The sequence below is a fragment of the Panulirus ornatus genome, chromosome 11 (assembly GCF_036320965.1).
Source record: "Panulirus ornatus isolate Po-2019 chromosome 11, ASM3632096v1, whole genome shotgun sequence".
Taxonomy (NCBI): domain Eukaryota; kingdom Metazoa; phylum Arthropoda; class Malacostraca; order Decapoda; family Palinuridae; genus Panulirus; species Panulirus ornatus.
Window position 1 is genome coordinate 48,330,770 of NC_092234.1, and position 16,471 is coordinate 48,347,240.

General features: G+C 39.4%; 1 protein-coding gene across 1 annotated transcript in view; it reads right to left on the bottom strand.

Annotated features, from left to right (window-relative positions):
• LOC139751146 (uncharacterized) overlaps positions 1–16,471 on the bottom strand; it is a 202,396-nt gene that overhangs the window by 61,173 nt on the left and 124,752 nt on the right. The window contains exons 38-42 of the mRNA XM_071666245.1: positions 15,120–15,255; positions 10,651–10,908; positions 5,065–5,185; positions 4,298–4,557; positions 1,065–1,217 (exon numbers count right to left, since the gene is read on the bottom strand). Coding sequence (XP_071522346.1) covers positions 1,065–1,217; positions 4,298–4,557; positions 5,065–5,185; positions 10,651–10,908; positions 15,120–15,255 — 928 coding nt within the window. The remainder of the gene's footprint in view (positions 1–1,064; positions 1,218–4,297; positions 4,558–5,064; positions 5,186–10,650; positions 10,909–15,119; positions 15,256–16,471) is intronic.

A 16,471-nucleotide genomic window follows, 5' to 3' on the forward strand; every position in this document is an offset into this window, starting at 1 on the left:
CCTCATGAGTTAGTTTATTCCAACCATCCACCACCCTAACAGTATGCTAGCACTTCTTAACATCTTTTCAAGAAAGGTTTTTGCTCAGCTCTGTTTTCTGGTTACTATGATGCTGCATCTCTTGAATAATTGTTCCCAGTCAGTACTATCCAACTGATTTAAAATCTGAAGGCTATAATCAGGTCCCTCGACTCTCTGCTCTCCTTCATGGAGGACAACATTGTAACATGTGGAAAGAATGCAAGATAGGTTGTTTACAAGGAGGGTGTATGACAGTACAGTTAAAGAAGCTGATGTGAGAGGAAGACCACCTGTGACATTGGCAAACAGAGTGGAAGAGTAATGAAGGATAAGAAATGGTGGGAAAATGGGTGGAATGGTGTATGCATGGGAGGCATGTACAGTCAGGAATAGGTAGAGACTTTTGCTTTGGCCATCCCCGAAATGGGAGTCCCTGGAGGAATAGGCATCAAATATATAGATAGAAAGAGATTTACAGGTGAATGTTCCTGCACAATTTAGGTTGGAATTGTGTAAGATGGATGAGAGGAAACTTTGTAAAGGGCTAGTGCAAAGTACCTTCCAGTGTGACTGCTGCGAGGCAACTGATGCACTTATGATGTACATTATGCAGAGTTGGAATATATCTAAATAAGGTTGATCTACCATAATAGAGCAGGCTTCAATGAATGATGTGCCAAAATTTCATGAATCACCCAGAACTGCTTTTTTCCTTTTTTGAGTGACAGAACAGTCAAGTCAGGTGTAAACTGGACATCATGGTACATGAGTATTTAACAGCATCTCATGCACTCCAAATGAAGTCAGGACTTTTCAGAAAGCCTTCCTTTCTATTTCAAAATGTCTTTTCTAAACAGTACACAGTTTCTTCTTTTTTGTTATAACTCTCTCCACTACTTGTGTTCAAGTGCAAAACTTTCTGCCACAAATTTGATAAAGACAGTTGGAAGATGCAAGAATCCCCTCATGGCTGCATTTCATAGACTCATACAGTACATCTCATCAATAAAAGCCTTTAACAACTATTAATCTAATATACTCACTGTAAAATTAGCAACAAGGATATGGTTGCCATGTTCCTGGAGCAACTCAAGCTCAACCTCAAGTGAATCTTCGACACTAGAGAATATATCAAGCAATACCACTGCAGAAGTAGATGCTGGACCAGCAATGATATTTCCTCCTACCATCAGTACCTGTTTGGAGAATATCAGGAGTAATGATATTGCTGACAGAAAGTTCCCATTTACAACAATAACTTCCCACTGTGATAATAATGACTAAAAAGTGAGAAAAATACCTGCAAATACGTTCTTGTTTTTTCACTTAACTGTTCACTTTTTCTGCATAATTTCTCCCATATTCAGTTTCATTACAGCTGATATAATCCATGTACAGTAAAAAGTCATATGTACTACAAAGGATAAATGCGAGTAATCACAAGTTCCTTTGCTTATGTACTTATGTTCTATGTATGCTTTTCTTCCTTAAATATAGATTAATCACTGATGTTCATGAGAAAGCATTATTCGACCCCAAGATTTACATCTAGGCTTAAGGGCCGCAAAATCCCTAGACTAGTCTTCAGTATAAACTTTACCCTAGCTTTGTCCGAGTTAATACTTTGGTATGAAGTGTAGTTTATGTGTTGGTAGAGATGACAATTAAGAATTAAATAATCATAGATGTCTTTATATTCACCATGTATATAATAAGCAGCAAATTTCACACACATCATGTCTTTATCATGACTTCATGTATTATGGTAAAAATCTAGGTCATCAGATCATCAGAAAGTGTATTTCAATCATCTTTGGAAAACACGAAAAATTTAAGAGAATGCCAGCAGTTGAAGGAGCAAAATAAAAAATAAATAGTTACTGGATGTCATGTTAAAGATAACATAAAAAATACCCTAAGCTGGTTACAGAGAAAATCCAGAAGCATTTTTTAACTCTGTAGGAAACTCATAAAAAAAAAACTCAATTACAACAAATATTATAGCAGGTAGTAGTTGGTAAGTAGACACCAACCAGGAGAGGATAACACTGTTACTAACTGTCTGGGTGTTGGTAGGGTTAGTAATGGCTGCATAGTGAGCCCGCACATCAGTAGTTGTCAAGTTCCAATCCTTTGATCCAGGAAGGTGTCCTTTCTTTCTACCTCATCTACATGTGGACTGCTGGTATGCTGTCCATAGACATACAGTCTCTCCTTGTCACAAATAACACTTGACAACACTTAACTCACATAACTCATTCTTCGCAACTCTAGATTTTCCTGCATTGAGCCCTTTGTGTTGGACTTGCCTTTTGGCAAAATGGAAGGAGTAGTAGACAGAAGTAGGAGGTAGGAACATTAGACAATGGCTTTAAGTAGAAACATTAGGTAGTAGAAGGTAGGAGCATTAGCTGAGAACATTAGGTAGAAGTAGTAGGTGGGAGCATTAGCTGAGAATATTAGGTAGAAGTAGTAGGTTGTAAAACTAACCAGGAATATTATGTAGAAACATTAGGTAGAAGTAGTTGGTGGGAACATGAGGTAGAAGCTGCTGAAAACACTGCACTAGAGTTGCCCTCTGCCAGTGGCCTGTTAAGGGTGAGGCACTAAAGGCTTAGAAGTGGCACGGAGTTCAACAGTTACGGAAACTACTTGCCTTGGCCACCCCCTTAAGGGAGTTCCCAAAGGGAACAGACATCAGAGATATAATAGATACATAGATTATAAGTGAACAACAACAGCCCACTGCCCTGATGATGGAATGAACAAAATCTCAAACAGGGGAACAGACTTATAGTAAGTACTTGCAGCTAATTTGGTATTGGCTCTGGTCATGACAGGATGTGTTGTGCTCATCCTACCTGAGCTATCAAACTGCATGTAGTTCAGATCATGAAACTACCAACTACTAGCATATTTGTGCATGTCAGTACACCAAGAAGAAGGATTCTGAAGACACTATTACAGAAAGACTAAATCTTCAAACAAAAGGAGCAAATCTAGAGGGATGATCTTGTGCTAGGGTTGTTGAGTATAAACACACTTTATATGACCGAGGCACAAAAAATTTAAAGGACTTAGCGTTATGCCAAGGTTAAAAAATCTTTGGGTGCAGGGGTTGTTAAGATGGTTCATAGTAATTCTTCTTAACCCTTAAACATCTCACTAAGCTTTCCTTTCCATCCTTCAATATTCAACTTTTTCAAACTATGTAAAAAAAGATTTATTCAACCTTATAATAATTGATATAAAAATGAAAAAAAAAATCATGAATACGATTTGTTCACTCTTTTAACAATGTGCAGAAGTTTAGAACATATTTCAACAAAACACTAAAAGTGCAGAAGTAAGGTCTACGTGTTACGTGAGCTGCCACTGTGCAAGTTTCATTTATTATACCTAAACCAAAAGACTGATTACTGATTCTTATCATACTTCATTGTATACATCTTTTCTTGTTACAATAACTGGGATTTACTACTAAATTTTCCATAACAACAAAACCATAAAAGCTTGAAAAATCACCAGCTGCAGCAGTCATGTTGTCAATCAGGCCCTGGCAACATTGCCTCCACTTTTAATGGAAAACTTTCTCCTGCCTCATACTGATCATACTCTCCACATTATCCAAAGCCAGATCATTGTCAAATTCATAATTCAGGATCTACTTGATCCTTTAAAGCTAACAAAGAGATGCTCAAATTTCTTCCTAAAAAATTCATGAAAATGTGCTCTCATAGTCATCACTGAAGGATGACTGACTGCAGGAATATTACTGCATGCTGTCAACTCAGTCATCATCCACATTTGGCCTTGAAACTAAGGCATGAAATGTGATTGCATCAATACCTATCTAGAGGCTTCACTCAGCTTGCATAAATATCCATCTAGAGATGTTAAGTGGTTAAAGATAGGTGTTACATAACTCTACCCATAAGTGATTACACTGTAGGCATAAAAAGTCATCTCTGGCAAGGGTGAATAATAATCAATGGACAGAAAGGAGTACAATCTTTATGAAACTCTTTTCTCAGCAAAGGAGTCCATCATTTCCCTGCTCCTGCATAGGATGTAGCCTTGAAGACGTAGGAGACTCATTAAAGAGGGTCTGGGTTAGTATAAGAAAAAAAAGCTAATATCTTGCCGTCTGTGGGAGACAACCTTTTTACCTGGGACTCCATCCCAAGAACTAAATATGAAATCTATTTTCTGAATGGTAATATCCGAGCAAGAATCATCTTCAATACTAAGTAATAAATCTACAGAATATTCTGACCTTGTCGAAAGATTGATGATGAAGACTTGTTTGAACAACCCACTCTGATGCTCTGGACGAAGCAAAATGTGCTAAAGTAGAGTTCCAACTGATCATCCCTTGAGGGTCACCTTCTAAATCCATCCACAAGCAGGTCTCTACAGAGGAGGCATCAACAAGTGAGCCACCTGGTAGAGTTGCTGGAGGGATCTTCTCCTTGAGGGTCTCCCGGACAACTGTTACAAACTTCATTGTCCGGTTGGTGGTATCAACAAGTAAGTCTGGAAAGAGAAGTGGTTATTGTAATGAGTCCATGATAAGAAAATTTGAAAACACATTGTACAAATTTGGTAACATATCATTACATGTTATCATCAATCAGCCAGAGCAATTGAGAGTAGTGTATGAATTCCCTAATTCTATCTTCCAGTCTAAATACATTTTGTCCATTCTATTTTTGGGTTAAAACAAATGAACAGTTGGATGGGAAATTTCTGCTAATCTGATGATGTTCACTTCATTGATCTAAATAGCACTTTCATTGCTCTCTAATTACTGTTATGTCCAACAAACCTTTGCTCATCTATTTCTACTCATGTTATTTCATCCAAAGCAAGGCTTTGCTATAACCTTTAAGACTATGGAATTAAGAAACAGTGCTTACGCAGAGTGTCTAACCACTATTCTGTTTAATGAACACTGCACATCCATTTCTGCGTGTTATTTCATTCAAAGTAAGACTGTGCTATGTAACCTTTAAGACTATGGAATTAAGAAACAGTGCTTACGCAGAGTGTCCTCAGAGACATGGATGGTAGCATGAAGAAGCCCTCGTGTAATAAACTTGTTGCAGTTCACATGCTCACACTCCACTCTATGGATGCCACCAGACACTGTAACCTTTTCTGACTGAAATGTAATTGATTGTCCTATTATCTTTAAGAATCTAAAAACATTAATAATTTCAATGTGAAATCTATCAAGATGTAGAATCAGTTTGATGACCAATGATTCGGATATATATATATATATATATATATATATATATATATATATATATATATATATCAGTCCTTTTTCAGCACATAAATCTACAAGCTCTTCACCATTTCCATTTACAACACTGAACACCCCATGCATACCAATTATTCCCTCAACTGCCACATTACTCACCTTTGCATTCAAATCACCCATCACTATAACCCGGTCTCGTGCATCAAAACCGCTAACACACTCATTTAGCTGCTCCCAAAACACTTGCCTCTCATGATCTTTCTTCTCATGCCCAGGTGCATATGCACCAATAATCACCTATGTAAGTAGGAGAGATGGCCAGAGAGCGTTATTGGATTACGTGTTAATTGACAGGCGCGCGAAAGAGAGACTTTTGGATGTTAATGTGCTGAGAGGTGCAACTGGAGGGATGTCTGATCATTATCTTGTGGAGGCTAAGGTGAAGATTAGTATGGGTTTTCAGAAAAGAGGAGTGAATGTTGGGGTGAAGAAGGTGGTGAGAGTAAGTGAGCTTGGGAAGGAGACCTGTGTGGGGAAGTACCAGGAGAGACTGTGTACAGAATGGAAAAAGGTGAGAACAATGGAAGTAAGGGGAGTGGGGGAGGAATGGGATGTATTTAGGGAATCAGTGATGGATTGCGCAAAAGATGCTTGTGGCATGAGAAGAGTGGGAGGTGGGCTGTTTAGAAAGGGTAGTGAGTGGTGGGATGAAGAAGTAAGAGTATTAGTGAAAGAGAAGAGAGAGGCATTTGGACGATTTTTGCAGGGAAAAAATGCAATTGAGTGGGAGAAGTATAAAAGAAAGAGACAGGAGGTCAAGAGAAAGGTGCAAGAGGTGAAAAAAAGGGCAAATGAGAGTTGGGGTGAGAGACTATCAGTAAATTTTAGGGAGAATAAAAAGATGTTCTGGAAGGAGGTAAATAGGGTGCGTAAGACAAGGGAGCAAATGGGAACTTCAGTGAAGGGCGCAAATGGGGAGGTGATAACAAGTAGCGGTGATGTGAGAAGGAGATGGAATGAGTATTTTGAAGGTTTGTTGAATGTGTCTGATGACAGAGTGGCAGATATAGGGTGTTTTGGTCGAGGTGGTGTGCAAAGTGAGAGGGTTAGGGAAAATGATTTGGTAAACAGAGAAGAGGTAGTAAAAGCTTTGCGGAAGATGAAAGCCGGCAAGGCAGCAGGTTTGGATGGTATTGCAGTGGAATTTATAAAAAAAGGGGGTGACTGTATTGTTGACTGGTTGGTAAGGTTATTTAATGTATGTATGACTCATGGTGAGGTGCCTGAGGATTGGCGGAATGCGTGCATAGTGCCATTGTACAAAGGCAAAGGGGATAAGAGTGAGTGCTCAAATTACAGAGGTATAAGTTTGTTGAGTATTCCTGGTAAATTATATGGAGTATGATTGAAGGGTTAATAGATCAGATTTGGAACAGTAACGTCTCCAAATGGTAGACTGTAGGATAAAAAGTTTGCTTTATGGCAAGGGGAATTAAAAACAATGGAATTGTATAGATTATGATTGAGAAGCATATTTGTTGCAAGAGTCCTCAGTTACAGATCTGCATAGGATGTGACGCAAGTTGTAGAAGCATTAAAGTTTGGTTCAGATGGGTTACGTAGAAAGAGAAAAGTGATTCGGTCTGTGGAAGTACTTTTTAGCCGGTACTGTATGCCCATGGTAAATTATAATTTGATGCTATTTCTGAAAGGTAAAATGCAAGAATCATGAAAAGGGCAAGTATGAAGTCTGTTGATGAAGAGTTCTGAACTGGTCAAGATTTGTTGATAAACACGTTGGTGACAAACCGAAGCTGGTGACTGAGTTTGGTAAAGCTAAGTTGGAAAGTAAAGTTAATAAACTGAATAACAGCAGTTATAGGTCACCTAAAGTAGTCAAGCAATTGGGAGTGTTAAGAGAAGAACTGAACAAGTGAGTTTAGACTATTGAGTGATCTGTCAGGGATGGAACCTCCTGGAAGGGTCTCCTAGGGGGGGCACGTTAAAATTTTGGACTTAAATGTGTGAGTCGGAACATTCGAAAGCAAAATGGTATGTTGAGGAAAGTGGTTAAATGTATGATTCCATGGTAAAAAAATTGAAACACATGTAGCAAATTTGGGAAATGATCATTTTACAGTTGATATAAGGGAGAATAGAATGTAAGGTAAAGTGTGCTTGGAAATTAAAGACGTGTTCGAGTCAAAATTGGTCATTCTATTTGGGTTAAAGGACAGAAGAAATTGGGAAGATTACTCAAATCGATATTGTCGCAGTTGCATTGGAACAAATAGGAACCAATTGGGTTGAAAGTACTGTATGTCAAAAAATTTCGTGTGATGGCCAACATTAGAGTAAGAGTCATGAATAGTTTATCGAAAGCATGTGTTACAGTATCCTTTATGATTGAATAAGTGAACGTCTGGCAATTCTAAACTTGTGGTTATATTTGCAGTGCTGCACGATTGTTTGCTGTGTATGGGGTGGGTTGTGCTTTCTTTGTACCGTTTACATCGCTACGGAAACCGAAACAGCACAAAGTATGACAAAAAAAAAAAAAAAAAAAGAAATATAATGATATGTTAATATAACTATAGTTCATATACTATCTCATAATCAATTCTTTTGATTTGCTCGCGACTCCCTGCAATTTTGCATACGCAAGAAAAGTAATGAAATTGCCACCCTATACCTACAAATTATAATACACTCAAATAAATTAAACTATCAAATGTAAATATATATACAACACTTTGGTTCAGAGTCCAAGGAAAAAATATAAATGCCCAACCACCTATTATTTCAATTGTTTACGATACACCGTCCACCAAGAAAAACAAAAACCTCAACCCACCCATCATCAAACATAGTCAACAGCAAATATAACAACTTCAATACTATAACACACAACACATAAAAACCATCACAACAATTCACATTGCCATTGCACATCATTCACCTCTGCCTTTCACATTGCCCATCCCCCTCCGCCTCATCATGGAGCTACCATCCCCTCGCCCACTCAGTGTCAAAGCCCACTAGGAAAAGACACAAAAGCCCATTCGTTCACATCGTCCTAGCTGCTAATAATGCCCGAAACCACGCTCCCTTTCCACTCCAGGCCCCCAACAACTTTCCAGGTTTACCCCAGAGCTTCACATGCCTTGATTCAATCCACTGACAGCACGTCAACCCCGGTATACCACATCGATCCAATTCACCCTATTCCTTGCCCTCCTTCCACCCTCCTACATGTTCAGGCCCAGATCACTCAAAATCTTTTTCACTCCATCTTTCCACCTCCAATTTGGTCTCCCACTTCTCCTCGTTCCCTCCACCTCTGACACATACATCCTCTTAGTCAATCTTTCCTCACTCATTCTCTCCATGTGACCAAACCATTTCAAAACAACCTCTTCTGCTCTCTCAACCACACTCTTTTTATTACCACACATCTCTCTTACCCTTTCATTACTTACTCGATCAAACCACCTCACACCACATACTGTCCTCAAACATCTCATTTCCAGCACATCCACCCTCCTCCGCGCACCTCTATCTATAGCCCATGCCTCGCAACCATATACATATAATGTTAATGGAATGGTCTTGATTAGGGCCTCAGCTGCCGTGTGCAGTTTCAGCTAACATAAGAAAAAACATGCAAGAAACAATGGAGGTACAATCATTTCTTCCCTATCCATTAATATCTAAGGTAATAAAGCCTTTCATTATATGATATTCTAATTTGCCTGTTGTTTACTGATGATACCATACAGTTGGCAGATTAGGGAGAGAAACTGCCGAAGTTGGCAACTGAGTTTAGAACCGTGTGTGAAAGGAAGTTGTAAGGAAATGTGAGTAACATTAAGGTTATTAGGTTTAGCATGGTTAAGGAATAAGGTAACTAGGGGGAGAGTCTGACTGGAGAAAAAATGGAGGAAGTGAAGTGTTTTATATACCTGGGAGTGGACATGACAGTGAAATGAACCATGAAAGTGGAAGTGAGTGATAAGGTGAGTGAAGGGGAAAAGGCTTAGGGAGCAATAAAGAATGCGTGGAAAGAAAAATTTTCGTTTGGGAGGACAAAAGTGGGTATGCCTGATGGTACACCAGTCCCATGGCAGCGAATGGAATCATGAAAGCATAAGTGAGTCATAGGGCAGGTGAGGGGTAGAAGGCTTTGGGAGCACTAAAGAATGTGTGGAAAGAGAGACTGTTATTCGGGAGGGTAAAAGTAGATATGTTTGAAGGTATAGTAGCCCCAACAAAATGACATGGATGTGAGGGATGGGCAGAAGAAGGTGGATGTGTTGGATATGAAACCTTTGAGGACAATTTGTGGTGTGAGATGGTTTGATCAAGTAAGCAATAAAAGGGTAAGCAAGAGGTGCGGTGATAAAAACTGTGGTTGAGAGAGCTGATGATGGTGTGCTGAAGTGGTCTGAACATATGAAGAGAATGAGTGAGGAATGGTTAACAATGAGAATATATGTGTCAGAAGTAGAAAGAAGGTAAATGGGGAGAAGAAAATGGAGATGGAAGGACAGAATGAAAAAGATTTTGAGCGATTGGGGCCTGAACATGCAGGAAGGTGACAGAATGGATCAAAACCATTTGGTATACATGGGTTGAGGCACTGTCAATGGACTGAACCAGGATATGTAAAGTGGCTGGGGTAAACCATGGAAAGGTCTGCAGGACCTGGCTGTGTGATGACAGCTAGAAAATGGATGTGAGTGAATGTGGCCTTCCTTCATCTGTTCCTGGCACTACCTTGCTAATGTAGGAAACAGCAATCAAGTATGAAAAAAAAGATAGAAAATATGTATGACATAAAAATGTGTACATGTAAAATGGGGTAAATGATGTGTAAGGGAAGTATGAAATAAAAATCCATAAAGTGTGTAATATGATCAGGTAGAATAAATTCCCTGAATAAATCATAACTTTTGTGAACTTACAGACCTCTCCCAATACCCTTACACCAATAGTAATAGCATCTACTTTTTTTGCATGTGTGTATATGTGTGCATTGGGAAGGGTACTTTCTGAAGGACTGCACTGTGAAAAGGTTAAGCTGGTCACGTTCATGAAAACAACACTTAAATCTTAAAAGTGAAATCTTCTTTAGTTGGATGTATACAGTATTACTGCAAAGGAGATAAGACTTTTGCATGGGTTCACCAAGCTATGATGAAGGCACTGTTATGGAGATACTAAAATCCAGCACTACTTTGTCACTTATCATGACATTCATTAAAGAGGCAAAGTTGTGTGCAAAGGTTAGTGGATACACATCACAGATAGAGTTAAAAGAGAATGATCTGGTATTTGCCATTGGCAAGCAAACCACTTACCGTTTCCTCAGCCATGAAAGTAACAGAGTTTTGCAGTAAAGGATCATCTATGCCCTTCCAAAACAGCGAGTTGAGGGCATGAGCAGCTATGGAGTAGGTCCTGGTAGATGGTGTACTCTGAGCATGAGCATGGGCACGAACACGAACACATTCCTCACTGGTGGTGCAGACAGACAAGATGATTCCCCGTGTGTGAGGTGTTACCTTGATGCCAATGCCAATAACAGGAGTCTCTCCTAAGGTCATGTTGCTCTTGATCTAACCAAAGAGAATTCAAATCTTAAAGCTACTTAAAAATTTCACACATGTGCAAGTAATGTTTTGAATTATAAGCGATAATATTTTGTCCTAAGCAACATGTTTTCAATTTCATAGATGTCTTTTAAATATGCATATGTTCCAAAAGTTAAATGTGCAAAACTATTGTACATTATTTTATATTATACAGGTAATACCCTCTTAGTCTTGCTTAAAGTAATCCCCGCTTAGAGTAATCAAGATAAAGTAGAATTGTTGAAAAAAATGGACCGTGGTAATTCGGTGCATAAGCTGCGTGACATCTACAGTACTGGTTCGTCAACTGTTTATGACATTAAAAAAGCAAAGGGAGAAAATATTGAGATTCTATGCAGACAGTGATTCCAAGAAGCAAATGACGATTAGAAAAACTATGAAAGATAGTAAGAGCACTGAGCACGATCAAGTGATAATAAAATGGTTTCAACAGCATCGGAGTGATGGACTGGACTTGTCAGGCAGCATGATAATGAACCAGGTTAAGTTGTTCCATAAAGAACTTAAATTACAACATGGACTATAGTGAAGGATGGCTTCAAAGATTCAAGAAGCGTCATGGAATTTCCATAAATAAAAAGTGCCAAGAAAAGCAGTCTGCAAACTACGAAGGAACTACCAAGTATGTGGACGAATTTGTGAAACTAGCTGACGAGCACCTCAGTCCCGAGTAGGTGTATAATGTATTTCATTTATATATTTGTTAGAAGCAGTGAAAAGTTTTTATCGAGGATGTAAGGCATGTGTACGTGTAGGAAGAGAGGAAAGTGATTGGTTCTCAGTGAATGCAGGTTTGCGGCAGGGGTGTGTAATGTCTCCATGGTTGTTTAATTTGCTTATGGATTGGGTTGTTAGGGAGGTGAATGCAAGAGTTTTGGAAAGAGGGGCAAGTATGAAGTCTGTTGGGGATGAGAGAGCTTGGGAAGTGAGTCAGTTGTTGTTCGTTGATGATACAGCGCTGGTGGCTGATTCATGTGAGAAACTGCAGAAGCTGGTGACTGAGTCTGGTAAAGTGTGTGAAAGAAGAAAGTTAAGAGTAAATGTGAATAAGAGCAAGGTTATTAGGTACAGTAGGGTTGAGGGTCAAGTCAATTGGGAGGTAAGTTTGAATGGAGAAAAACTGGAGGAAGTAAAGTGTTTTAGATATCTGGGAGTGGATCTGGCAGCGGATGGAACCATGGAAGCGGAAGTGGATCATAGGGTGGGGGAGGGGGCGAAAATTCTGGGAGCCTTGAAGAATGTGTGGAAGTCGAGAACATTATCTCGGAAAGCAAAAATGGGTATGTTTGAAGGAATAGTGGTTCCAACAAACTTGTATGGTTGCGAGATGTGGGCTATGGATAGAGTTGTGTGCAGGAGGATGGATGTGCTGGAAATGAGATGTTTGAGGACAATGTGTGGTGTGAGGTGGTTTGATCGAGTAAGTAACGTAAGGGTAAGAGAGATGTGTGGAAATAAAAAGAGCGTGGTTGAGAGAGCAGAAGAGGGTGTTTTGAAATGGTTTGGGCACATGGAGAGAATGAGTGAGGAAAGATTGACCAAGAGGATATATGTGTCGGAGGTGGAGGGAATGAGGAGAAGTGGGAGACCAAATTGGAGGTGGAAAGACGGAGTGAAAAAGATTTTGTGTGATTTGCAAGGTAGCGCAAGGAAACAGACGAAAGAAATGGCCCAACCCACCCCCATACAAATGTATATGTATACACGTCCACACACGCAAATATACATACCTATACATCACAATGTACACATATATATACACACACAGACATATACATATATACACATGTACATAATTCATACTGTCTGCCTTTCTTTATTCCCATCGCCACCTCGCCACACATGGAATAACATCCCCCTCCCCCCTCATGTGTGCGAGGTAGAGCTAGGAAAAGACAACAAAGGCCCCATTCGTTCACACTCATTCTCCAGCTGTCATGTAATAATGCCGGAAACCACAGCTCCCTTTCCACATCCAGGCCCCACAGAGCTTTCCACGGTTTACCCCAGACGCTTCACATGCCCTGATTCAATCCATTGACAGCACGTCGACCCCGGTATACCACATCGTTCCAATTCACTCTATTCCTTGCCCGCCTTTCACCCTCCTGTATGTTCAGGCCCCGATCACTCAAAATCTTTTTCACTCCATCTTTCCACCTCCAATTTGGTCTCCCACTTCTCATTCCCTCCACCTCCGACACATATTTTCTCTTTGTCAATCTTTCCTCACTCATTCTCTCCATGTGAACAAACCATTTCAAAACACCCTCTTCTGCTCTCTCAACAACGCTCTTTTTATTTCCACACATCTCTCTTACCCTTACATTACTTACTCGATCAAACCACCTCACACCACATATTGTCCTCAAACATCTCATTTCCAGCACATCCACCCTCCTGCGCACAACTCTATCCATAGCCCACGCCTCACAGCCATACAACATTGTTGGAACCACTATTCCTTCAAACATACCCATTTTTGCTTTCCGAGATAACGTTCTCGACTTCCAAACATTCTTCAAGGCTCCCAGGATTTTCGCCCCTTCCCCCAAACTATGTCCCCACAGGGACATATACATATATTATATATTTATTTTGCTTTGTCACTGTCTCCCACGTTAGCGAGGTAGATCAAGGAAACAGACAAAAGAATGGCCCAACCAACCCACATACACATGTATATACATACACGTCCACATCCGCAAATATACATACCTATACATCTCAATGTATACATATACATACCCACACAGACATATACATATATACCCATGTACATACTTCATACTGTCTGCCTTTATTCATTCCCATCACCACCCCGTCACACATGGAATAACATCCCCCTCCCCCCTCATGTGTGCGAGGTAGCACTAGGAAAAGATCACAAAGGCCCCATTCGCTCACACTCAGTCTCTAGCTGTCATGTAATAATGCACCGAAACCACAGGTCCCTTTCCACGTCCAGGCCCCACAGAACTTTCCATGGTTTACCCCAGATGCTTCACATGCCCTGGTTCAATCCATTGACAGCATGTTGACCCCGGTATACCACATTGTTCCAATTCACTCTATTCCTTGCACGCCTTTCACCCTCCTATATGTTCAGACCCCGATCACTCAAAATCTTTTTCACTCCATCTTTCCACCTCCAATTTGGTCTCCCACTTCTCCTCGTTCCCTCCACCTCTGACACATATATCCTCTTGGTCAATCTTTCCTCACTCATTCTCTCTATGTGACCAAACCATTTCAAAACACCTTCTTCTCTCTCAACCACACTCTTTTTATTTCCACACATCTCTCTTACCCTTACATTACTTACTCGATCAAACCACCTCACACCACATATTGTCCTCAAACATCTCATTTCCAGCACATCCACCCTCCTGCGAACTACTCTCTCCATAGCCCACGCCTCGCAGCCATACAACATTGTTGGAACCACTATTCCTTCAAACATACCCATTTTTGCTTTCCGAGATAATGTTCTCGACTTCCACACATTCTTCAACACTCCCAGAATTTTCGTCCCCTCCCCCACCCTATGATTCACTTCTGCTTACTAATGTTATAAGTCATAAAAATAGGTCTAGGGGAGGGTGGGTCAGTACTCAGGAACATATCCACACCTCTTACGTACTATAATGGGTATACCTAAGTTTTAATTCACTTAGCACCAATTTCATTCATATTTGATAATTGTTGCTGCATTCATTTCAATGTAGATAAATAAAACTACATTGTTAAAACCCATGTTAAACAGGGATTCAGTGTATCCTTGTCTTGCAATTGTCACAAACTGATAAAATGACAATATCAACTAGATGACATGTTGCATGCATGAAATTAGAGCATAGAAAGAGTGAAATTTGTCTGTATGACTCAATTCATGAAGTGAACAAAGTAGGATAAAAAGCTGCAAAAGGTAATTTTACCTTAAAAGCCACATGGTGGATAAACCACAGATTTATTATATATTGGATTGTCTCAGTATCATCCAAAGGGAGTAAGGCTCTCTTATTTCCCTTACTCAGTATCTTCTCTCTATGAGGCAAGACGCAATAAAAGGTAAAACCTTAATAAATTAGGTCATATTTCAACATATAGCAAACAAATGAAAAAAAACGAAAAAAAATTTTCACACAGAATAAAGGAACAAGCATAAAAATTACCTCCATGCCACCGATGGGAAGTATAATGGCATGAGAAATTACTAGGTCACTGTATGCCTGACTACTGACCATGACATCCTTTGCACCAGCACGCCAAACCTTTTCATTTGCTGTGTCATATTTGTAAAACATCAACCTGAAAAGAGTGAATTTGCTTAACCAGAGCATAATTGTACAATGAAATAGCATATCTATATGTAACAATACAAAAATAATGAGACTGAATTATCTGTTACTACAACCTAAAAATAATACATTATCTCTACTTCTTTGTATACTATAAATGGAATGAAATCAATGAAAATGAATTCTCCAAACATTAGTGTCACTGCATACCCAACAACTTTGTCATCTTCCTCAAAAAGTTTATCTTCCAAACATTGCCATTACCTGTGTTCTTGCCTAACTGAAACAGATATCACATCAATAAACTCTGAATGCACAAGTCATTCTTTTTAAAGCCATTTTCTTTCTGTATCATTTCAGGGCTCCTTCTTAATACTAAAAAGCCACATCCTATAATTGTACATGTGTCTGCCAATTGGTGCTGTTGAAGGAGAGCATTCTACATTCACAGGGCTCCACCTCTTGGACCTTTTCTACCATGGCACACATTTTTTACTTCTGTATGCTCTCCACATTCATGTTATTCTTGTATGGAGCATAAGAGATCTAGGGTATTGATACACCATCACTGCTTGACCTTCTTTACACAAAACAGCATAGAAATAGAATATATCAAATATGAAGAACTCTACGAAAGTGATCACACAATACTTAATTTGATTATGTGGAGGGAAAAAAACAAGAAAAAGGGGATCAGAGGAAGCAAGAACCCTTAAAGGATATGCAGTCAAGGAAACAAGGTAGAGCTGATCAAGTTCTTTGAGAGTGAATATTGGGAAAATGAGTTCTACAATAAGAATACACACCAGTAATATGAAAGATTCTGTGAACTTTACTATGAAGAAGTTATGTTCTCTGCTTGCTCCATACCTACATCTCTCATCAAAGAATAGTTCACCATCCACATAATCCATTCTCAAACCTTAAAGGATATGATCAGGTCACTATTTACTCCTCTCTTTTAAGGTGGGCAAATTCAAAGCCTCTAGCCTTTCCTTGTAACTCAGCTCTTAATGCTGGTATCTTCTTTGCTGCCATCCTCTGAACCTTATTTATAGTCTCTTTGTGCTTTTTGTTTGAGGTGACCAAATTGAGAATTATATTCTAGTTTTGCCCATATGATGGGTATGAACAGCTTGCTGTGTATTTCCCTATCCACATAACTGAAAGATATTCTAACATCCGTCAGCAGGCAGTTTGTCTCTTAAATATTCTCATGTAGGATC